The sequence below is a fragment of the Syngnathoides biaculeatus genome, chromosome 19 (genome assembly GCF_019802595.1).
Source record: "Syngnathoides biaculeatus isolate LvHL_M chromosome 19, ASM1980259v1, whole genome shotgun sequence".
Taxonomy (NCBI): Eukaryota; Metazoa; Chordata; class Actinopteri; order Syngnathiformes; family Syngnathidae; genus Syngnathoides; species Syngnathoides biaculeatus.
Genome location: NC_084658.1, coordinates 1,995,829 through 2,020,461, shown reverse-complemented (window position 1 = coordinate 2,020,461; position 24,633 = coordinate 1,995,829). Strand labels below are relative to the sequence as shown.

Sequence of the window (24,633 nt, the reverse complement as noted above, 5' to 3'; positions counted from 1 at the left end):
ATTCGCCTACGACATGCCCACGGGTCACTTCGAATACCTGGTGATGCCGTTTGTGTTCGCTCAAGGCCGGGTTTTACGTCAGCCGTGGTCCTCATCCTGCCCGACCCGGAGAGACAGTTTGTCGTTGAAGTGGACGCTTTGGACTCGGGGATAGGGGCGGTCCTCTCCCAGAGGAGCACCAGGGACAGGAGACGACACCCCTCCGCCTTCCTTTCCTAGAGGTTGACTCAGGCGGAGTGCAACTACGATGTCGGAGACCGCTATGGAAGAATGGAGACACTGGCTGGAGGGTTCCCAGGTTCCGTTCCTGGTACTGACGGACCACAAGAATCTCGAGTACCCCAAGTCCGCCAAAAGGCTAAATGCCCGACAAGCCAGGTGGGCCCTCTTCTTTACCAGTTACCGATTCACGATGTCCTTCCGACCAGGGACCAAGAACGGCAAGCCCATTGCCCTTTCGCGGATTCGCGGGGAACGAGCTGAAGTTGGGCACACCCCAATTCTCCCGGAATCCTGCTTCATCTCGATCTTCATGTAGGAGATTGAGACCCAAGTGAAGGAGACATTGAAGGACTCTCCCAGCCCGGTCAGATGCCCTGCCAACAGACTGTTTGTCATGCCCCCACTGAGGGGGAAGGTGATCGACTGGGCCCACACGAATCGGACGGTGTGTCATCCGGGCATGGCCAAGACCCAGTCAGTGGTGGAGCAACGTTATTGATGGCCGAACCTCAGAAAGGACACACAAGAATTCATCAATGCATGCCTGGTTTGTGCAGCCAACAAACCCTCTCGTTAATGGCCTGTTGGGGAGCTGCGTCCCTTGTCCATTCCCCAGCACCTATGGTCCCATGTGTCCCTGGATTTTGTCACTGGCCTCCCGTGCTCGCAGGGTCACACTGCCATCCGGTGGTATCTCAGGTGGTGGATCGGTTCTCAAAAATGGTCCACTTCATTCCTCTACTGAAAATTGCCTCCACCAAACAGACCGCCGAGCCTCTCTTGGATAAGGTTTTACTTTACGACGGCTTGCCCACCGACGTGGTGTCGGATAGGGGCCCTCAATTTATCTCCTGATTCTGGAGGGAGTTCTGCAAGTCTGACCTCGCGCCAACATCCGGAGTCCACTGGCCAGACCGAACGTATCAACCAGGAATAGGAGACCAGGCTTTGATGCCTGGCCTCTTGCGACCCCAGCACTCACAGCCGGCAGCTCTGCTGGGTGGAGTACGTTCACAACTCTCTTCCCTCGGCATCGACAAGTATGGCCCTCTTTCATGTTGTCCATGCCTACCCGCCTCCCCTCTTCCCATCTGTAGGTGCTGAGTCCCCGGTGCCGTCTGCATTGGCCATAGTTAGATGTTGCAAGCGGACCTGGGAACTGGCCAGGAGGATGCTGCTGCGGATGGGATGCAAGGCCTCGGTGGACCGCAAAAGGAGGAAGGCACCGACATATAAAGTAGGCCAGCGTGTCTGCCTGTCGACGAAAGGCCTCCCACTCAGGATGGAGTCCCGCAAGCTGGCTCCCAGGTTCATTGTCCCATTCCTAATCACTAAGGTGATTAACCCAGGTGCGGTTTCTCTGAAGCTCCCAAGAACAATGCATATCCATCCGACGTTCCATGTGAGCCTGCTCAAGCCGGCTCGGCCATCCCTGTTGGTCCCTCTGGCCAATCGCCCTCCTTTCCCCCGCATAGTTGATGGAGGCCTAGTTTACTCTGTGCGCCAGCTCCTGTCATCCCGCCACCGGGTTAGGGGTATCCGGTATCTGGTGGACTTGGAGGGTTACGGTCCTGAGGAATGTTCATGGATTCTGTCCCGGTTCGTGGTCGATGCCAACCTCATTAGGGACTTTCACACATCCCACTCTGAGGTGCCTGGGCCATCTGGGGCCGGCTGTTGGGGTGTTGGGGTTACTGTCATGGTTGACACGGCACACACCGGAAGCAAACAGTGAGACGCACATCTGCGCCTCGCTCCCCGCAATTACAGTACGACAGATACAAATAGGACTCCTCGTACGGTCTGGCCGTTTGCCAGATCGTTGCCCCATGTCTCGTTCCCGCACTCTTGTGATTCCGTTCCTGATCTCCCATGTACTGACCCCTGGCTGCCCACTGACCTGCCTCTCACTCCTGACGACCTTGTTACTGCTGCTCCTGTGGAGTGCCTGCTTGATCCCCGACACTGGACTGAAAAAAAACGTTTCCCAAACTGTTGAACTATTTGGGTCCAACCCCGTGTTCTGGTCATGACAGTGCCCTGCAATTGCAACAATTTTTAAGTAACTCGAAAGTAATGCAGAAATAGTGTCCAATTCAGAGCCAGTAATATCTTAATATTACTTAAAATGTCAGTAACTATTCATAATCGATATAGTATGAAACCAATTTCCAGTTAATTCAATGCCTGCAGTGAGCAAGCAAAACTCTTCAGTGCTGATTTGTTTTGCCAAATGAACATAGCATTTTCTTTTCTAGTCAAATTGAGAAAACCAAATCGATTTTGATCATAAGCGTACTCAATCAAATTCATGGTTGCATAATGCAGAACACTTTGGAAGCAAGTTTTGGTTTCAAAGTTCATCTATTCATGTATTGCTACATATTTCTACCCAAAGTATTACACAAGCCATCGTCCGCTTTGTAACAACGCATTCAACAGTTGTTGGACTTCCTATGGTGTACGGGACCTCCTCTTTGTTTGTTTGGTCTTCTTAATTGTGTGTCCAACAGACAAAGCCAACCCAGGATGAGAAATTTAAAAACAAATCTTGGTGAGACTACCTTTCGACTCACACGTCATTGGTCATGAGTGACTGCTTAACTCCAATTGAAAACCTGCCCTTGGCATTGTGTGTTCGTCTATCACAAGGAGGTGTTTGCTTTATGTCTGAGTTTGTGCATATGTGTGCATCTTGATCAACAAGGTCCAAATTTATAGACTCACCTTTCCTGACTGTTTGTTTTGAACCATTTTACTTCAAAAGTCAGTTCATTTATTAAGAACCCTCCCCTCCCCCATCTCCCGCTTCCCCAATGAGGGGCCAAATCTCTTCAGCATTTCCAGGCCTGTGAGCTAATTTGACAGCTCACGGGGGTGACGCTGATTCCAGTTCGCCGAGACAGGTACCCTAGGGCTAGCCAGCTGGATCGCAGTGGATGCTTACAGATTTGGCTTTAGATTCATGCTGGGTGTCATCTGTCTCTTTGGGCTGGCGAAGAATTTTCGTGCGAGTGTGCGTGTGTCTGCGTGTGTGTGTGTGTATGTGTGTATGTGTGTACGTGTGTGCGTGTGCCCACCCTGACATCATGTGCCTGAGCAGTTTGTGCCTAGCAGGCTTTGTCTGTCCAGGTTGGCCATCAAACACAGCCAGCATGGCCCTAATCTGACGAGGCATCGCTCCAAACATGCTACAGCAGCAAGAAGTGTGTGTGCGCATGTGTATGTTTGGGCTTCATGTGTGACCTCAGGGCACACTGCCTTTTTTTAAAAAGATATATAAATTATTATCATTCCCCCTCCTTGCGTTCTTACTCTGTCCCACATCCAATTTCACCCAATGCAAAAGCTTCAAAAGGGACAAAGAATAGCTTTGCCCGCCAAGTCTTACTCAAGTTTTTGCATGTTCTACTGCACAGGCAGCAATCATCTCCACTCCAAACAAACAAGCTAGGCATTTGCACGTCTTCTCTATTGTGGGCACTTCAGGTTCAACAGGTCCAACCCCGTTCCCTTCATTGAGACCAAGAGGCCATTCCTCCCACTGCCGGGACGGGAGACGACAGACAGGGACAAACCGCCATGGAAAAAAACAACATCCCCATTCCTCTTAATCTCCAGGACGAGCCCCGATATGGCAGATGATGCAAATGGTTACTGACACACTGAGGCCGTCCTACTCTCTGACAGTCACTCACACACACACACACACACACACACAGACCCACGCACACACACACACACACACACACACACACACAAACACAGAACATTACAGTCTCCCTGAGCTAAAGTTGAGATTCCTTTGACAAGGTTTCATTCTGTTCTTGCAGCAAAAGAGATAAAAATGTTCTCTGAAAAGCGCAGTGACGAGCACATATGTTGATTTTCAAGCCATGGCTCTGACTTCCCATCATGCCTTGGGACAGAGTAGCGCAGCAAGGAGTCACGCACCATGCACTTCCTTTAGAAAAGTACCACAGTTTTCAGTTTGTGTGTGTGTGCGCGTGTGTACTTTAAATGTTTGGCTTCCTACTACACTTACTGTCTCACTCACTACTTTAGGTTTCACTCTGTGACCACACCAACTTCGTGACCTCTGGCGTGGGGAGGGACAAGAAAGAAGTGTGTGGCACCAATATGGACATTCTGCTGCCTGTCCAAGCGCAGAGAACAGCTGGACATGATAAACCAACCAACAGTGGCCTCCCAATCCCCCCCTCCCTTCACCTCTAAAACCCCACCTGTTCAGAAATGCAATGCTGTGAGTGGCATTGAGCATATTTTGAAAAGTAAGCTGTGGCCAACAACCCCCCTGCCCACCCCCAACTAGATCTTGCTGTTATGGCCTGAAATACACACACATCGAGCACATTACCCAGTGGTTATAATTATTCAGCATTGTGTTCATGCGTGTGTGCGTGTGTGTGTCTGTGTGTGTGTGTGTGTGTGTGTGTGTGTGTGTGTGTGTGTGTGTGTGTGTGTGTGTGTGTGTGTGAGAAAGAGAGAGGGGGGGGGGCTAGGGTGATTTCAGGGATATTACACTCAGACCAGTGTGCATACTGTATGTGATGAACCACACTTACTGTAGAAAACCGTTGCCACTCCACACTGCACAACTGCAATAGTGCTGCAGGACATCTGGCTAAAGATGTTGTGGGCCAAGTTAGTGCATTTGATTGAATAGAACAGGGGTGGCCAGACTTTTTTACCCAAAGATCTACTTTTCAAGAAGCCAGCCTCTCATGACCTACCGACGGCAGGGGGCGGGGGTGATGATGGTCCCAAACCGTTTTAAGGTTAATGTTATGTTGCCTTCTATATTTAAAATATAGAATTAGCTTTTTGTGCGCTGTATTTGTCACGTCCCATCGGAACGAGAGGTAGGACCCAAATGCAGGAACTCGGAAGACGCAAGGTAGTTCAAGAAGAGACACGTTTATTGTATGCAGAGTTTGGGGATCGAGCAGGCAGTCCGGTGCACGGGGAAACAACGCAGGCAGAAGTGTCAAGGAGTCAGGCTTACAAGGTTGGTCAGAGAACGGACGGAGGTCGGTACACACAGGTTCAGTCAGGAGTACGAGAGTGCTGGAACGGGACATAAAGCTCAACGAACTGGCGGAGGACCAGTCGTCACCGGGTCCTATATATACGGGGGATGATCAGCCCGCATGAGGAGCAGGTGTGCGCCTCCCAATTAGCGCAGCCGCGCGGGCACCTGCACAGCTCATGCTGAAGCGGCAGGATCATGACAGTATTGTCTGTGCTTTCATCCTGGATCAGGCTGTGTCAAAGTGGAGTTTTAAAATTACACACCATCTCATCCTGCATTTTCTGCTTTGGCTTCAGACCAGACCTTTCCCACTCGGAAAACAGAAAATCTCGTCCATAATAAACATTGATGGGCTGCGTAAGTACAGTAACATTTATAATTATGAGTGTACGTCTTTAAGAGGGAGGTGGGTGTAAGGTAAACTAGGAAACGACAGTATGGCGGAGCAGCAGTCGTTGTTAAAGAAAGTTCCGTGTGCTGCCTAAAAGAAACTAGTGGCTTCTTTTTATTTTTTACTGTATGTATGTAAATTGTGCCATTGGCTGTAACAACCAGTCATCCCTCATTCATTGAATAACATTGCAAAATCCCACAAACTAAATAGCTGTATGTTATACTTTCATTTTGCATTGGATTATTTTTTTGCGTGCAACGCAGATTAACTGCGAGGCTGCATCAACGGTGCACATTTGCGCACACACACAGTTTAGAGGGCAAATTGGCTGACGGTTTTTTTTTTGGCACGCCGTCCTGTGATCGACCAAGAGTGCCTCGCGATCGACCGGTCGGATTGAACACCCCTGAAATAGAATACTCTCTTCCAATAATAAAGGAATACTCTTTGTTATTGATGCATCAGCCTGTTGTCACCAATTGTTATCGGCAATAATTCGACTATGTAGGTGTTGGAGGGCTGTCAAGCTCCTTTACTTTGTATATTTCTGATATTGTAATTATATTTTATATTCTCCCGTTATTTTAAAGAATGAGACTGCATTGATAAACATCATGGGTGTCAAGGATGTTTGTGGGCCACATTATAGTTATGGTTTCCTTCCGATGGATGTTATGACTGCTGAACAATATAATTGTGTCATGATCCTGCCGCTTCAGCACGAGCTGTGCGGGTGCCCGTGCGGCTGCGCTAATTGGGAGGCACACACCTGTGCCTCATGCGGGCTGATCATCCCCTGTATAGATAGGACCCGGTGACGACTGGTCCTCTGCCAGTTCGTTGAGCTTTATGTCCCGTTCCAGCACTCTCGTATCCCTGATTGAACCTGTGTGTACCGACCTCCGTCCGTTCTCTGACCAACCTTGTAAGCCTGACTCCTTGATACTTCGCCCTGCGTTGATTGTTTCCCCGTGTACCGACTCCTGCCTGTCCGCTCATCTGTTCTCTTCGCCCGACGTCACAACTACCGCTGCCGCACCGGACTGCCTGCTCGATCCCCGACCTCTGCATACAATAAACGTGTTGCTTCTCGAACTACCTTGCGTCTTCCGAGTTCCTGCATTTGGGTCCTACTCTCGTTCCGATGGGACGTGACAAATTGTAGTGTACGTATATTACTCATTTGAACATACATCAGTTTTCATATGCCCTAATTTTCGTATGATTCTTCTTTTGACCTTGTTTTTCACCAAAGGTTTGTCCCAGTTATTGTATATCCTTTTGGATTTTGTACAGTTGAAATTAGTCAAAATCCAAAATGACCTCTGCCCACATCACTTCTAACTTTCTCATTTTAAAATGCTAGCAATCTTTACTTAATTAAAAGACAATTTCAAATTTTGGTCCGGAACAACATGAAGTAGGTGGACATGGTTTGCTCACACGGGCTACATCATTTGGAGTTTGACACCTGTGACATACACTGGCTGAAATAAGTATTTAACACATCACAATTTTTCTCACTAAATATACTGTACTTCCGAAGGTGCTATTGACCTAAAAACTATCTGATGTTGGGAACAATACAAGTAATCCATAGGTACAAAGAAAATCGAGGGAATACGATCAAAAACAAAAATGTGAAATGACAAGGGAAAAAGTGTTGGACACATGAGGAAAGGTAAGGTGCGAAAGGGCACGGAAAGCCAACAAAAGACCCCCCCCCAACCCCACACACACACACACACATCACATTTAAAAGCAGTGCAAAGTTTGGATACAGCACCACACATCTAAATAACTGAAAAGCTTTGTATATTTCAACACTGAAATAATGTCCTGTTTGGAAATTTTTGGCAGTCTCTTTGATCACCTTTGCTGTACAGTAGTTGAACCTGGAGACGACCTTATCTGACCCTTGTCTTCACCCGCCAAAGCCCTCTTTTTCTTTATTAATAAGAACGACACAACCCTGCGCCCCTGCATCGACTACCAGCGCCTAGACGACATCACTGTTAAGAACAGGTATCCCCTTCCCCTAATTGCCATGGCCTTCAAGCAGCTGCAAGGGGCTCGGATTTTCACCAAATCGGACTTATGGAACACATACCACCTGGTGCGCATTAGGGAGTGGGACGAGTGGAAATTCGCCTACGACATGCCCACGGGTCACTTCGAATACCTGGTGATGCCGTTTGTGTTCGCTCAAGGCCGGGTTTTACGTCAGCCGTGGTCCTCATCCTGCCCGACCCGGAGAGACAGTTTGTCGTTGAAGTGGACGCTTTGGACTCGGGGATAGGGGCGGTCCTCTCCCATATAGATAGAGTGGCAAAGCGCCGAACTGGCGGCTCTCACGGCCCAGGTCGGGCAAGGATGAGACAACCACCCAAGCAATGCTGACGTTGCGACTGCGACAGACTCGTTACTGACATTTGCTCACGCAGCAGTGGCAATGGATCCACTACCAAGGAAGGCTCATGTCGCTGTTGCAACAGATCTGCTGCCGAGACATGCCCACGTTGCAGTTTCGACTGAATCGTGACTGACTTTTGTTCAGGCGGCAGTGGCAACTGATACACTACCAAGCCAAGCGCACATTGCAGTGGGAACGGATCCACCACCTTCCTATTCCCACATCGCTATGGGAACGGATTCGCCAACTCACCACGCCCACGTCGCAGTTTTGGCTGTTTCACTGCAGGCTGACGCGGTGGTGGTCACTGATCCGCTGCTGAGCAGAGCTCACTTGGCAGTGGAGAGTGATCCGCCGCCCCCTCACGTGGCTGTCCAGGAGGTGGCGACATCGCCCCAACTGCTTCTCGTCCGTGTCCAGGAGTACCGGTGGAGCCCGGTCCGTGGCCACTCCACGCTCGTGCTTCGTCGGCAACCGGTACACGGTCGCCCCCCCGTTCCTGCTCCGTCAGTGACTGGCAGGCCCTCACGTTCCCATCTAGGAGGAGGTGGCGATGGCGCCGCCGCCTTCTCACGCTCCCGTCCAGGAGGAGGTGGCGATGGCGCTGCCGCCTTACTCTGTTTAGATTTTTAGAAATGTTTTATGATTTTGTTGAAAAAGACACTTTGTATTAAGTATTAACTTTTAACACACACAGACATCTACACAAGGATTATTATTTGGTACTTTATTGGATTTTTGTTTTGCCAAAGAATATTTTTGGATGATTGTGAGTGAAATAATTTTTGTATTTTTGAAATATTTGAACACCCTGCTATATGGAAAGTTCTCCCACTTAGAAATCATGGAGGGGTCTGAAATTTTTATCCGAGGTGGATGTCCACAGCGAGAGAGAGATAATCTGAAAAGAAAAGTCCAGAAATTACAATGTATGATTTTTTAACGATTTATTTGTGTGATACAGCTGCAAATAAGTATTTGAACACCTGTCTATCAGTTATAATTCTGACCCTCAATGACCTATTAGTCTGCCTCTAAAAGTCCATATCCACTCCATGTATTATCCTGAATCAGATGCACCTGTGTGAGGTCGTTAGCTGCATAAAGACACCTGTTCACCCCATACAATCAGTAAGACTCAAACTTGTAACATGGCCAAGACCAAATAGCTGTCCAAAGACACCGGAGACAAAATTGTACAATTCCACATGGCTGGAAAGGCCTACGGAGAAATTGCCAAGCAGCTTGGTGAAAAAAGGTCCACTGAACATGACGGTCAATCTCAATCAGAGTGGAGCCCATGCAAGATATCACCTCGTGGGGTCTCAATCATCCTTAGAAAGGTGAGGAATCAGCCCAGGACTACACGACAGGACTTGGTCAATGACCTGAAAAGAGCTGGGACCACCGTTTCCAAAGTGACTGTTGATAATACACCAAGACGTCATGGTTTGAAATCATGCATGCCACGGAAGGTTCCGCTGCTTAAACCAGTACATGTCAAGGCCCGTCTTAAGTTTGCGAATAACCATTTGGATGATACATAGGAGTCATGGAAGAATGTTTTGTGGTCAGATGAGACCAAAATGAAACTCTTGGGTCAGACTACCAGAGGGGAGGTAGCATCATACTTTGGGGGGTTTTCTGCACATGGGGCAGGATGACTGCACTGTATTAAGGAGAGGATGACTGCGACCATTTTGGAGAATAACCTCTTTCACTCAGTCAGAGGATTGAAGATGGGTCGTGCCAGTTGTTTTAGTGAAAAAATACAATCGATCAGGTCAAATGTCAGCACAAATGAGCAAAAAAATAGAACGATCTCACATCTGAAGCCACCCAGCAAAAACTCCATTAATTTGTCAGAATCTGATATAGTTGACCAAAAAAATTGTAGCGAAAACTGTTCAGCAGTTGAAACTATCAATGAGCTGTCTCAACTCAATACCATCTTACTTTTTCTAAACTATTGTGATGTCAATGCTACCTGATTTGCAGCAAATAATAAATTGGTCACTTCAGTTTGGCGAGTTTCCCAAAGCTCTTACAGTAGCTGGTGTTTGGTCTACATGGAGGAAAGGAGCTACTTTGTGACCATTGGAGGTGCTCGATCTCAGTGAGTGGCAATGACCTATGGGGATCCCTCAAGGGACAGTTGTTGAACCTCTCCTGTTCAGCCTGTATGTGCTACCCTTGGGTCAAATTCTTCAAAACTTTTAATTTTGACTACTATAGCGATGCAGATGACCCAGTTATATTTAACAGTGTCTCCAGATAACTACAATTCAATTTATGTATTGTGCCACTGTCTAAATCAGGTAAATACCTGGATTAGCCAAAATTTTCTTCAGCTAAATCACAACAAAACCAAGTCAATTGTTTTTGGTAATAAAGAACATAGAATTCCTGTTAGTAAACACCTGGAATCTCTATCTTTAAAAACCAAAAACCTTGGTGTTCTGATTGATTCCGACCTGATTTTCAACAATCATATCAAATCAATCACAAAAACTGCCTTCTACAATTTGAAAAACATATCTACAGTCAAGTCTTGTATGTGTCAAGCAAACCAGGAAAAGCTCATCCATGTTTTTATCTCAAGTAGACTTGACTACTGTAATGGTCTTCTGACTGGACTGGAAAAAGAGTATTAAACAGCTGCAACTCATTCAGAATGCTGCAGCTTGCATTCTGACCGAAACAAAGTGGTCAGAGCATATTCTGTAACTCCAATCCTAAAGTCCTTGCACTGGCTTCCAATCAGCTTTAGAAAAGATTTTAAAGTTCTGCTACTGGTCTATAAATCACTAAATAATTTAGGTCCTGATTACATGAAAGAAATGGTTACGGAATACAAACCCAGTAGAGCTCTGAGATCGACTGACTCAGGTCAAATAGCGGAACGCAGAGTCCAAAGCAAATGTGGTGAAGCAGCATTTAGCTATTATACTGCACACAATTGAAATAAATTGCCAACAGAGGTTAGGTCAGCCCCAAGTGTGAATGTTTTTAAATCCGGTTCGAAAACTCTTTTTCTTTCTCATGCTTTTTAGAATATAGCCACTTTTTGTCATATTACTTGCACTGTATGCGGTTTTAACTCTTTTTTTTTAACATATATTTTGTTTGTCATTTTTAGTGTTTTTATCCCGTTTTAAATGTGTTATCTTTTTTATTTCAAATGCCTTTATCATGTAAAGCACATTGAGTTACCTCGTGTATGAAATGCTCTACACAAATAAATTTGATTTGCTTTGCTTTTGTCATGTGGAAAAAAATCCTCCGGGACGCCTACTGTTTGCTTCGTCATCCATTTTGTCATTTGGCTTTCTATCATCCACTCTTGTTTGTTAACTTTAACACTTACGTCTTTTGGGAGTTTTTCCTTTTGACATAGTTGTCTGCTTAAAAATCACCATTGGTGGAAGCCTTTGTCTGGAAGCAGGGCAGCTCAAAACATGTGAAGCACATTCTCTAGTGGCCAGTTGTTTTCGCTAAAATGAACTAGTATTGTCTTCTTCTAAACACTGGAGGAACAAACTCTAGTGCATTATGGCAAATGGTCATGTTTTAAGCATTACATTCAAACAAGTTTTTGTTGTACATTTAAACAAGGTGGGCATGTCTTGTTTTTCCACTTATTGAACCCCCTGATAACCGTTAGCGAAAAAAAAGTCCAATATTTTAGCCACACTGCTCCATTGGGCGCAGGATTCAGATCACGGGAAAAGGGTAGCGGCTTATCATCATGCAACTATGGTAGTTAACCAACGCTGTGAGGAATGCGATGTGCTTTTACCACCCTTTCTGTTATTCTGTGGTGTGTGTTTTTATTGGCACATATTGAGGATAAAAGTCCCCTTTTTTGTAACAAAAAAAAGAGTCATATCAACATCAACAACATATCAACAGGAAGGGGCTCAGAGCTGATCCCTGATGCAGTCCCACCTCCACCTTAAATTCTTCTGTCAGACCTAAGGCACACCTCACCATTGTTCTGCTGCCATCATACACACCAGACTTACGCATGCAGTACCACAGTTCCTCTCTTGGTACTGTCATTGGCTTTCTCTAGATCCACAAAGACACAATGTAGCTCCTTCCTCCTCCATTTTTCATCCTTTTTAGTGCCTTTCTGATTTCCCCTTTACTAATCATTGCCACTTCCTGGTCCTTCACACTTACCTCTTCAACTCTTCCTTCTCTCTCACTTTCTTCATTCATCAACTTCTCAAAGTATTCTTTCATCTATTTAGCACACTACTGGCACCAGTCAACACATTTCCATCTCTATCCTTAATCACCCTTACCTGCTGCACATCCTTCCCATCTCTATCCCTCTGTCTGGCCAACCTGTAGAGATCCTTTTATCCTTCTTTTGTGTCCAACCTGGTGGACATGTCTTCATATGCCTGTTGTTTAGCCTTTGCCACCTCTACCTTTGTCCTACGTCGCATCTCGATGTACTCCTTTCGCCTCTCCTCACTCCTCTCAGTGTCCCACTTCTTCGCTAATCTCTTTCCTTGTATGACTCCCTGTATTTTGGGGTTCCACCACCAAGTCTCCTTCTCCCCTTTCCTACCAGAAGACACACCAAATACTTTCCTGCCTGTCTCTTTGATCACCTTTGCTGTAGTAGTCCAGGCTCCCAGGAGCTTCTCCTGTCCATCGAGAGCCTGTCTCACCTCTTTCCCAAAGGCCGCACAACATTCTTCCTTTCTAAGCTTCTACCACATGGTTCTCTGCTCTACCTTTGTCTTCTTAATCTTCCTACCCACCACCAGAGTCATCCTACACAACACTATCCCAAACTGCAGAGCTACACTCTCCCCCACCACTACTTTACAGTCAGTAATCTCCTTCAGATTACATTGTCTGCACAGAAAATAATCCACCTGCGTGCTTCTACCTCCGCTCTTATAGGTCATTATATGTTCCTCCCTCTTCTGTTCACTACAGCCATCTCCATCCTTTTTGCAAAGTCCACCACCATCTGTCCCTCAAAGTTCCTTTCCTAGATGCCGTTCTTACAAATCACTTCTTCTTCGCCACTTTTTCCTTTACCAATATGTCCATTACCATCTGCACCAATCACAACTCTCTTGCTGTCTGGGATGCTCAGAACTACTTCATCTAGTTCCTTCCAGAATTTCTCTTTCAACTCTAGGTCACATCCTACTTGTGGGGCATAGCCGCTAACCACATTATACATAACACCCTCAATTTCAAATTTTAGTCTCATCACTCGATCTGATACTCTTTTCACCTCCAAGACATTCTTAGCCACCTCTTCCTTTAAAATAACCCCTACTCCATTTCTCTTGCCATCTACTCCGTGGTAGAATAATTTAAACCCTGCTCCTAAACTTCTAGCCTTACTACCTTTCCACCTGCTCTCTTGAATGGACAGTATATCAACCTTTCTCCTAATCATCATGTCAACCACCTCCTGAGCTTTTCCCGTCATCGTCCCAACATTCAAAGTCCCTACACTCAGTTGTAGGCTCTGTGCATTCCTCTTTTTCTTCTGACGACAGATCCGGTTTCCTCCTCTTCTTTGTCTTCGGCCCACAGTAGTTGAATTTCCACTGATGCCCTGCAGGTTAGCATTGCCGGGGGCGGGCGTTGTTAACCCGGGCCACGACCGATCCGGTATGGGATTCTTTAGATGAACGCTCATATTTGTTTGGCACAGTTTTCACGGCAGATGCCCTTCCTGACGCAACCCTCTGCATTTATCCGGGCTTGCACTGGTTTGTGCCCCCATAGCATTACCAACATTTATAAAATAAACACGTAAATCAATGCCAAGACTACACAAAATAAGCGAGGTCTTTCAATATCTATGTATTTCTACTCGTAACAAAATTTTAACCGCGTCAATTTTCGTGCTCAGCTGTGCAGATTTGTGAGTGTGATGGCGCACAGGCGCATACGAGTCCCTCAAATCACAGTGACTGTTATAAACACTTAAGGTGTGATCATATCTCTTTCCTACAACATTTTTGGAGAGGGTTTGTGTGGAGGAGTCAAATAAAAAACATTTTTTTTATAAAGCTGCAGGACAGGAATAAAAAAAACAACTCTCAGACAAGCTTGCAGAATGCAGCGGGACTTTTGGAGAACAGTTGCTGCAAACAGTGATGGAGGAGGACATGTTTGTTTGTTACTTTGATGGTAGCTGTTGCAATTCTAGTCAGTATACTTTTTTTGTGCACAAAACTGTTCCAGCTGGATTTAAAATTCAGAATCCAAAGTGATATTGTTTCATATAAAATTCCCTAAACTGCTCTGTTCATTTTTATTCACTTCTAATAACGTTAACTCATGTGATTGACCTTTTGTGTGATTTTTTTTTTAAATGAAAGTTATTGTAAACAATAACAAACATTGTCAAATAATTTTAATCTATCCAAACTACAACTTAGCTATGGAAATGAATAATGTCCTGCATTTAACCATTCAATCTTTTCCATTTTTGCTTTTAATGTATTTAATTGCCCCCTTCAGTGTTATGAATAAACAAAGCAACAAGATCCATACTGGTTTTGCAGTGGATACTAGCCAGTCATTGTCGTGTGAGTCTTTTATTGTCATGCTTTTTCAACTCCTACCAGCAGGCTGCTGTGAAAATCATGTTTGGTTTTATCCCTTAGCAATGATCAATCATTTAATCTGTTTAATAGGCCGTAATCAAAATTAATGATGCATGTAATAACTGTCTAACTAAACATGGTGGACAGTAGGGTATTTGTGGCGCCTCAGTGATTTCATCCTTGACTGAGTGTGACAGTCTTAATGAATTTTGGGGTTAGCAAGGTATAAACTGTTTGGTCCAGACAATGCCTCCTGTCACTCTGCATGTTGCTACTTTTCTTTTGCCACTGGTACAGTATTTACGTATTCATTTATGCACATGTATTTACATTTTTACTATATATTTCTGATACCATAGCCCACGCAGAGTTTTGGGCGTCTTGTCGTCACTGTGGTAAGTAAAGGCCTTGTTTGTTTGACTATGGAAAAATGTGGTGTGTAATAGGTAGGTTACTAATGTGTGTATAATTTTTCAAGGGGAAATGTTTATTTTTGTGCGATTTGAAGATTTTCTACAAAGCAAGACTGACATCTGCTGGGCCCAATGATGTAGAATAAAAATGAGACTGCGCACTCTGCATCCATTATGGACGCCGCCATGGTCAATAGGCTCTGACTTCCGGTCAGGGCAAAAAGCATACTAAACTTTCATACATTGTTATGGAAAAGGATGCGATAAATCTAAATACTTGGGATGTTTTGGATCCCAAGAGACATGAATATAATCTAAGCATTTGCAGAATGCCCAGGAAGGTTTAGAAGATACATTAACACATATATATGTAATAAAATGTACAGGCCTGAATAATATTCGCCATGCTAAACGTCAGCTGCCACGCCCACCTTTCGTCTGAGTGTAGCAGACATTACAATTGATATATTCCACAAATTACAATGAATTTTTCGGACACTTTTTGGACAAGAGGATGAACAATCTCGGAAATGTTATCAATAAATTCCACACACATATACACCCAGTTAACTGTTCCTGCTCCGGTCGCCTGACCGTGGTCGAGAAACATAACGTTGAAATGTAACCTTTGGTGTGCACTTCCACTCATTTATACATATTGAGATATGTTTACAACATCATTTAGATTTAACAGAATACAACCTGCCATACATAATTGTGATAAAATGTGATTTTGAAATATTTGTCAGTGACTGTGATATACGAGACTTGTGATCAGGCTGTGATATATGCCTGTGATACTGAAATATATCGGTGAAAGAAGCCTCTTATACAACTAAATCTAATACTCCAAACACATTAATCTGCACTGTAACTATATATTTTCCCCATAATAATTATAACAATTATTTATGAAGGTTAAACTGAAACACATTTACCGGTGAGAAGTTACTTCTTTGCGACCGCCTGCACGGTTTTGACAGCCAACAGTGCAACAAGAACCACATTGACACCAAAAAAGCTAAACATAACGTTGCTACATTAAATTTGATGTTATTATGTCTCACAATGTATAATTGCAAGGATGTCGAAGGATGTCAACTTTCACGTGAAATAGTACCTAAAGCCATGTTTTGCCCTGATCGGAAAATAAAGCCGAATTACCAAATGAAATGGGTCTGTGCGTAGTCGAGTTTTGAATGACGTCATTGGCTGAGGCACAGACAGCCCGCCTTCATTTTTCCCCTCCACGACATGAAAACATAAATTACGCTTTGAAAAAAAGTATTACAGGTTTTCTGTAACTTTACGTCGCCAAATATTACCCGAAAATATATACATCATTAACTCGTAAAGGAAGAAAGTCCCAATAAATGTCCCACCGCAAGTTTAGCGACATGGTTCAATCCTCTCCCTTGAGCCCGGAAGTAGTATGATTTTTTTTTTTTTTTCAGGACCGGCAGAGCTCTGCAAATGAAATAAGGCAGCGAATTAAAGCAGAGCAGCTCACTAACGTGCCCACATAGCGGCCATATTAGAAAGGTTAACCCCTCGATTTTCATGAGGATTACTGTTTTGTTAACGCCAAACCATAGCTATAAATAAGCAATTTATTCATTCATCCATCCACCCATCCATCCATTTTCTGAGCCGCTTATCCTCACAAGGGTCGTGGTAGTTCTGGAGACTATCACAGCTATTAACGGGAATTAGGCGGGTTATATACATGCACACTGACACGCACACACGCTTGACCTCCCTAGCTTAGCGTCCCCGTTTACACAGAGTTTAACTAGGCGTGTCCTATGTACCATAACGTACCTGTGTGTACTGGTGTCAGCTGACTTCATATGATAGATGTTAGATAGAAACATTCGGAGACGAGTATATACTGTAAAGCGCATACTCTGGTTCTCTGGTAGCTCTACATTAATTTCGTGTTTGCTTGTGTCTGGAGCAATTAGAAGCTAACATGTTGGAATAACTACCTCAAAGTGACTGCTCATTAGTGAAAATGGACAGAATTATTAAAGGTGAGTGTTATATAAGTAATGTTTGTTTGCGGTAAAATGTTTTTTAATATGCTAAACATTTTGTTCACATGGTAGTGGGAGAACGAAAGACTGAAATAATCACATATTTACACTAAGTACCACGTTAAAAAAAAAAATAGCTCTCCAAGTAGCACCAACTTGACCAATGTAATAGCATACTTAGTTGGTCTCAATGTTTCTCCAAAATGAGAACTTTTCCAGTGTTCCTAAAACATAATATTGTATGTCACTGTAGTATTATGTGCATTTAGAATAGTGACACTGCGCTGAAATGTAGGGGAACATTGATTACAGAATGTATTACACATAAAACTCTACCTAAATAAAGGTTAAAGGTTGGGTGCAGGTATGGTGGCACAATTACAAAAATACAGTAGGTGGATTGGGGAATGACTGGTTAGAGCATCTGGCTCACAGTTCTGATGACTGGGGTTCAAAACCTGGGCATGCCAATGAGGAGCTTGCAGGTTCTCCAAGTGCCTGCGTGGGTGTTCGACAAGCACTCCAGTTTCCTCCCACGTCCCAAAAACATGCAACGTTAATTGGACACTCTAAATTGCCCCTACGTGTGATTGTGAGCGTGAATGTTGTTTGTCTCTATGTGCCCTGCAAATTCATTTGCCCGTTGATAGCTGGGTTGGCTCCAGCACTCCCATGACCCTTGTGAGGATATGCGGCTAAGAAAATGGATGGATAGATGGAAGTTCCCTAAATGATTAATCAATTCTCAAAATATTTGTCAAGTAATCAGAAGTGTTGCACTTAAGGGATTCTTTTGTGTATCACTAGGGAGAGCCCCATACTATTTGTGGTTCTTGTCCACCACTTAGCGAATAGCTGATGTACACGATTACTGTATTTTCCGTGTGTGTCTGTGTTTGTGTGTGTGTGTGGCTGCACATGTGCAGGTATGAATGTGGTAGTGCAAATGTGTGTTTGATGTATGTAGGAAGGTGTCATAATAGGGCCTGTCTATTCCAACTGACGAGTGGAAAAGAGTTTACTCCTCTACTTCCTTTTGCATGTGTGCTGTTTATTTCTTTAGTATTGCATGGTGGAACGACTGCCTCAGAGTTCTGGGGACCGGGGTTCAACACCTGGCCCGCCTGTGTGGAGTTTCCATGTTCTCACCGTGCCTGCGTGGGTTTTCTTTGGGCACTCTGGTTTCCTCCCACATCCCAAAAATATGCATTAATTGGACACTCCAAACTCTCCCGACGTGTGATTGTGAGTGCGACTGTTGTCTGTCTCCATGTGCCCAGCAATTGGCTGGCAACCAGTTCATGGTGTACCCTGCCTCCTGCCCAATGACAGCTGGGATTGGCTACAGCACTCCCGTGACCGTCATGAAGATAAGTGGCTCAGAAAATGGATGGATGGATGGATTTAATTTAATATGTGTTTTTTCTTTTGTTGATACAACAGATGTTGGTGATATCCAGTCCCGGCTGCTCGACCACCGACCTGTTATCAATGCAGAAATCCGTTACTTTGTGAGGGAATTTGAGGTGGGAAAAATGAAACATGCAAACACAATCTTCTTCTTTTCCTTTTTTGGCTTGTCGCGTTCGGACACAGGTTGTTAGTCATCTTTTTCCATGTAAGCCTACATCCTGAAACTTCCTCTCTTAACACCAATAGCCCTCCTGTCTTCCCCCATAACATCCATCAACCTCCTCTTTGGCCTTCCTCTCGCTCTTTTATCTGGCAGTTCCATCCTCAGCACCCATCTACCGACATACTCTCTCTCCCCTGGACGTGTCCAAACCACTGAAGTCTGCTTTCTCTAACTTTGTCTCAAAAACTTCTAACTTTGGCTGAGCTCATTTCTAATCCTATCCAACCTGCTCACTCTGAGAGATCCTCAACATTTTCATTTCCGCCACTTCCAGCTCTGCTTCCTGTCTCTTCAGTGCCGCCGTCTCTAATCCGTACATCATGGCCGGCCTCACCACTATTTTATAGGCTTTCCCTTTCATCCTAGCAGAGACTCTTCTGTCACAGAACACACCAGACACCTTCCCCCAGCTGTTTCAACATCCTTGGACCCATTTCTTCGCTTCCTTACCAGATTCACCACTGCTCTGGATTGTTGACCCCAAGTATTAGAAGTCCTCCACCTTCGCTAGCTCTTCTCCCTGTAGCCTCACCGTTCCACCTCCAACCCTTTCATTCATGTACATACCTGTATATTTTCTTACTTCAGCTAATCTTCATTTCTCTATTTTCTGGTTCATACCTCTACCCTTCTAACTATTCCTCCATCTACTCCCTGGTTTCACTGCAGATCACAATGTCATCTGCAAACATCATGGTCCAAGGGGATTACAGTCTAACCTTATGTGTTAACCGGACCATTTTCACTGCAAACAGAAAGGGGCTCAGAGCTGATCCCTAATGCATTCCCATCTCCACCTTAAATTCTTCTGTCACACTTAGTAGCACACCTCACCACTGTTCTGCTGCTCTCATACAAGTCCTGTACTATTTTAACATACATCTTTGTCATGTCAGACTTACGCATGCAGTGCTACAGTTCCTCTGTTCGTACTCTGCCAAAGTTCCTTTCTTGAATGCTGTACTTACCCATACTTTCTTCATCACCCCTGTTTCCTTCACCAACATGTCCTTTACAATTTACACCAATCACAACTCTCTCTGTGTCTGGGATACTCAGAACTAGTTTATCTAGTTCCTTCCAGCAACAGGCAAACACAATGATTTAGTTTGGACATATTTTGGTTAGGCGGCACGGTGGACGACTGGTTTGAGCCCCGGGCTCACAGTTCTAAGGACTGGAGCTCAAATCCTGGCCCTCCCTGTCTGGAGTTTGCATGTTTTCCCCATGCTTGCACGGGTTTTCTCCTGGTGCTCTGGTAAACTCCGACATTCCAAAAACATGCATTAATTGGAAACTTTGTTTCAATGTGCTGGCTGGCAACTTGTCCAGGGTGTACCCCATCTCCTGGCCAAAGATAGCTGGACTCCCGCAACCCTTGTGAGGATGACCGGCTCAGATAATGGTTGGATCGATGGATGCATAAGTCGGCTAGTTCCATTATCACACATTTATTTACCTGTAGCTGCGCACACCACATCTTTGTACGTAATCAAAATTTTATGAATCATCCTTGTGTGTGTTAAAGATTTTAATAACATTTCCTTTTTTCCAGGAGAAAAGAGCTCACAGGGAAAGTCGGTTACTGGAGAGCCTGAGTAAAGTGGTGCAAGAAGCAAATGAGCAAGTGCCCTCTGATTTAGAGTTTATGAAGCAGCAGCTCTCTAATGTTATTGCTCGATGTAAGTATTCTCTCCCACAGTTATGGTGACACAATGATCGAAACAATATCTGTCATAAATAAACTTTTTAAATGAAATTGTTATTATATTGTGATAACAACTTTTGCTTCTTTGTCACAGTGAAGGCTGCTAATCACATCGCAGAAAGAATCCAGGAGAAGAAGCTGGAAGCGCAGCAGGTAAATGCAACTACATTGTGTGTACACACTTGACAGAAAACCCCCCCTCAGCCCTTTCTCTCGCATGTGAGTAGAAGTCTTTTTTCATGCACCTGGGATTGCACACTTTTCCTCTTCCACTCCCATCCAGACTTCTGTCACGAACACACACAGACAATATAAGATGGGTATAATTGTGGAAACATTAAAGAGATCTGATGAGCTAAAAACTCTTTCTATTTTGCTTGTAAAGGTCATTTAAATCGGTGAAAAAGGGGACGCACTCTTTAAATTTTACAGTACAGTACATTCGCACCAGCGGACATGTAAGTTGGCCTGTTGGTATCTGTGGAACCGGGCAACACTTAGAATTTTAAGTTTTGTTTTTATTTATCCACCCATCCATTTTCTAAATTATTCGGTAAGAAAAAAAATCCCTGAAAAAAAAAAAAAAACAGAGCACACTACTTATGACTCAATACATGTCTGGAGGTCAATTATTGAAAACGTTTATGCCTACTTTTGTGCTGTAAAGTGGTCCCCAACCTTTTTTTTGCACCACAGACCGGTTTCATCAAGACATATTTTGATGGAAAGTAAGGAAACAACTCACTGTTACAGCATTACAATGAATGTAAGCTTTACATCATCACGATTTTTGGGGCTGATCAGTGAGATTAAAAAAAAACAAACGATAACTGATCACTCATCCAATAACAAGATGGAGCACTGTGTCAATTTAAATTACTTGTTCATTTACACTATATCCTTGTTTACTGTATACTGTCTTCAAAAATATTCTCTAGTCAGGGCATGGATTCTAATTAGTAAGGTCAAACAAACATTACAACATGACAGAAATAATGGGTGCTAACTTACAGTAATTAAATGTCCACTGTCATGAAATGCATGATTTTTAGTACGTTATTAATGAAAAAAACGGAAGCCTCTATGGACCCATCCGGTTTTTCACCACAAAACATGATTCTGACATGTATGGCTTTTTGTAACTCCCACCATGAAAATTAATTTTACCTGCTGTAATGTAGCTCGTTATTCTTTCGTCTTAGCCAAAATGCCGGCTCGTTGTATTGCTGGATATTGCCCGAACAATCGCGAGGATGGATTCGCTCTTCATACTTTTCCAAAAGACGCGGTTCGTCATGAAAAATGTATAGCACAGGTGGAAAGGACAAGAGCTTCGTGGGTTCCAAATGACAGGTAGGTGTGTATACAGCTACTTAAAAAAAAATATTGGGGGGGGGGGGCGTAATCCGTAAATTTGGAGTGCTAAATGTGTGGATGTCCCACACCGGCCGAAGCCGTCATAGGCAGACGCAGCAACGGCAGGGTGGCTCGTCACGGGCGGTGTTGTTTTTACCATCGCTGCGGAAGTGGATCAGGTGGGGCTAAATATGGCTCGAAACGAGAGAGTAATATTGCCCTGGTCACTGCACTCGGTTGTGACATGTTCTATTTTTCAAAAAGACCTTCCATGTCAGAAGGGGCATGTTCGTCTCCCATAGTAGGTGGCGCAGGGTGTTTTTAATAGCGAATGTCCCTGTGTGACGTCATGGATAGAAGATGCAGCCAATATGGGGACCACTTGGATGTCGAATGAGACTTGCACAACTTTGGCCATGGATGACACGCTCTCCGCTCATATTTATTTTTTCGTATAGACATTGAAGTGAATAATGTTATATGTATTTTTCATTACAATATCTATTTTAGAATATTTATAGGGATGACCCTTGACCTTTAAAGTTCTTTATTGTAATTAAATTGGCAGCACAGTGGCGCAGCTGTTGAGCGTTGGCCTCACAGTTCTGAGGACTGGGGTTCAAAGCCCATCCCCGCCTGTTTGGAATTTGCATGTTTTCCCTGTGCATGCCTGGGTTTTTTCTGGGAACTCCAGTTTCCTCCCATATCCCAAAAACATGCATACATTGGACACTAAATTGCCCCTAGGCATGATTGTGAGTGTGACTGTTGTCGGTCTCTTTGTGCCCTGTGATTGGCTGGGAACCAGTTCAGGGTGTACCCTGCCTCCTGCCCGATAACAGCTGGGATTGGCTCGAGCACTCCCACGACCCTTGTGAGGATAAGCAGTTCAGAAAGGGGATGGATGGATGTCTCCTATTGTAGACTGTTTTCCACAGGGTGATGTAAAAAAACACAAACAAAAAGAACCCTAAAATAAAGTTCAAATACCTGTACTGTATATTATAGTCATTTATTTTGATGTCCGTCAACCATTTAATTTGTCAGTTTATGTCCTTCTAGGGCAGCCAGCTGCAGGAAAACAAGGACCGTATGAAAAATGAGTGGGCAGAGTTCGTGAAGGAGCAGCAGCGATTAAAGGAAGAGGTGGGCGAAGAGCATGCTAAGGCTGTTGGACACATCAGCATCCGATACAGTGAGAAGAAGAAGGATTTGGATAAGTTGTCAGATGTTTAGTCATTGTGTGTGTGGTTAGAAGAGCTACAGAAGAGATCTCATATTCGGCTTGTGCACAATGTTTTTCAAAACGTGTCATTGAGAAATCACTGCATAGAATAAGCACAATGGGAAAAAGTCTTATGTGAAAAGTAATGATTACCAAGTAATAATGAATTTCTCCTTGGAAGGCAGTGATGCATCATTTTCATCAAGGAAAAATATGTTCAAATTACCCTTCACAAAAGTGAGGGGAAAACATGCCCGAGCAGGTCTGTTTAAAGCACAGGTCAAGTGTTGTAGAAGTGAGTTCGAACAGAACTTTAGTTTCTAAAATAAATCACCAGCTCACTCGTGTATGGAACATTTGACCCCTGATGTCTTCAAATAAACCAACCGTTTGTGAAGTAACTTTTGTGATGAACACCACTTGAATGATCAATCACAGCTGTTTCTGGTTTGCTTGGCCACATCAAGTCAGATGGCACAAACCCACTATTTATACTGCTGCTTTTGCTGTCTCACACCAACATGTGATATATGTTTTCCTGATTCCAATTCTCCCCTCGGTCTTACGTTTCCCCATGGGTGCTTTACGACTATCAATATAGTAATTAACACAAACCCTGAGTCTTGTTTTCCTTGCGTTGTTAAACCAATTATGCATGAGTTAGTGTATAAAATCAACTGGCAGGGTACAACCTGAACTGGTTGCCTCAATTGGAGACAGACCACAGTCGCACTCACAATCCCACCTAGGGGCAATTTAGAGTCTCCAATTAATGCATGTTTTTGGGACGTGGGAGGAAACCAGTGTCCGGAGAAAACCCACACATGCACAGGGAGCAAATGTGAATTTCTCACAGGCGGGGCCGGGATTTTAAACCTGGTCCTCAGAACTGTGAGGCCAACACGTGACAGCTGCACTCCTGTGTCGCCCAGTACAACATTTCTCAGAAAGAAGATCACATCTGGGTCTGTCGAATGACAGCCAAGGCTAACAAGGTAAGAATGGAGATAACCCTAATCAGCCAATTTTTGCAAAATAACGAACTATTAGAAAGAACACTCAATGTTATCCATGAACCCTTCTTCCATGAAAATGTGAAAATAGGTACAAATCATTTTTACTAGTTTAGTCATTGGATTTGTTATTACCAAATTGGATTAGCCATTACCAAAAATGATAGGAATTAATGATAATGATCATGATACATCATAATGATTGTAGTAAATAATTTCTCTGTTAGCCTGTGATGTTGACAAGTTTAATGTTAATACAAACAATACTGTACTGCCTTTTGTCACATTATAGGGATTTCATCCATCCATTTTCTTTCCCACTTACCCTCACGAGGGTCGTGGGGACTGCTGGAGCCCAGCCCAGCTGTCAACGGGCAGGAGGCAGGGTACACCCTGAACTGGTTGCGAGCCAATCGCAGGGCACATGGAGACAAACCGCTGCATTCACAATCACACCTACAGGCAATTTAGAATGTCCAATTAATGTTGAATGTTTCTGGGATGTGGGAGGAAACCGGATTGCCCGGAGGAAGCCCACGCAGGCACGGGGAGAACATGCAAACTCCAC

The 24,633-nt window shown here is 44.2% G+C and overlaps 1 protein-coding gene across 5 annotated transcripts; it reads left to right on the top strand.

Annotated features, from left to right (window-relative positions):
- The first annotated feature begins 5,506 nt into the window (after nucleotides 1–5,506).
- On the top strand, nucleotides 5,507–23,453 carry bloc1s5 (biogenesis of lysosomal organelles complex-1, subunit 5, muted). 5 transcript variants are annotated; one of them, XM_061804811.1, is made up of 7 exons: nucleotides 5,507–5,632; nucleotides 18,191–18,285; nucleotides 18,408–18,499; nucleotides 18,573–18,653; nucleotides 20,319–20,445; nucleotides 20,566–20,624; nucleotides 22,890–23,453. In XM_061804811.1, the coding sequence occupies exons 2-7, from the start codon at nucleotides 18,267–18,269 to the stop codon at nucleotides 23,061–23,063; spliced, it is 552 nt and encodes a 183-aa protein (XP_061660795.1). In that variant the 5' UTR covers nucleotides 5,507–5,632; nucleotides 18,191–18,266; the 3' UTR covers nucleotides 23,064–23,453. The 5 variants fall into 5 exon arrangements, with proteins under 5 accessions (XP_061660795.1, XP_061660798.1, XP_061660794.1 ...); XM_061804814.1 differs by lacking the exon at nucleotides 5,507–5,632 and adding an exon at nucleotides 16,564–16,633 and having other exon boundaries at nucleotides 22,875–23,002; XM_061804810.1 differs by lacking the exon at nucleotides 5,507–5,632 and adding an exon at nucleotides 16,616–16,633.
- The last annotated feature ends 1,180 nt before the right edge of the window (nucleotides 23,454–24,633 follow it).

Coding starts and splice junctions, on each gene's coding strand:
- bloc1s5 (XM_061804811.1), top strand. Junction 20,446..20,565: donor CTCTAATGTTATTGCTCGAT/GTAAGTATTCTC, acceptor TCTTTGTCACAG/TGAAGGCTGCTAATCACATC. Junction 20,625..22,889: donor AGAAGCTGGAAGCGCAGCAG/GTAAATGCAACT, acceptor ATGTCCTTCTAG/GGCAGCCAGCTGCAGGAAAA.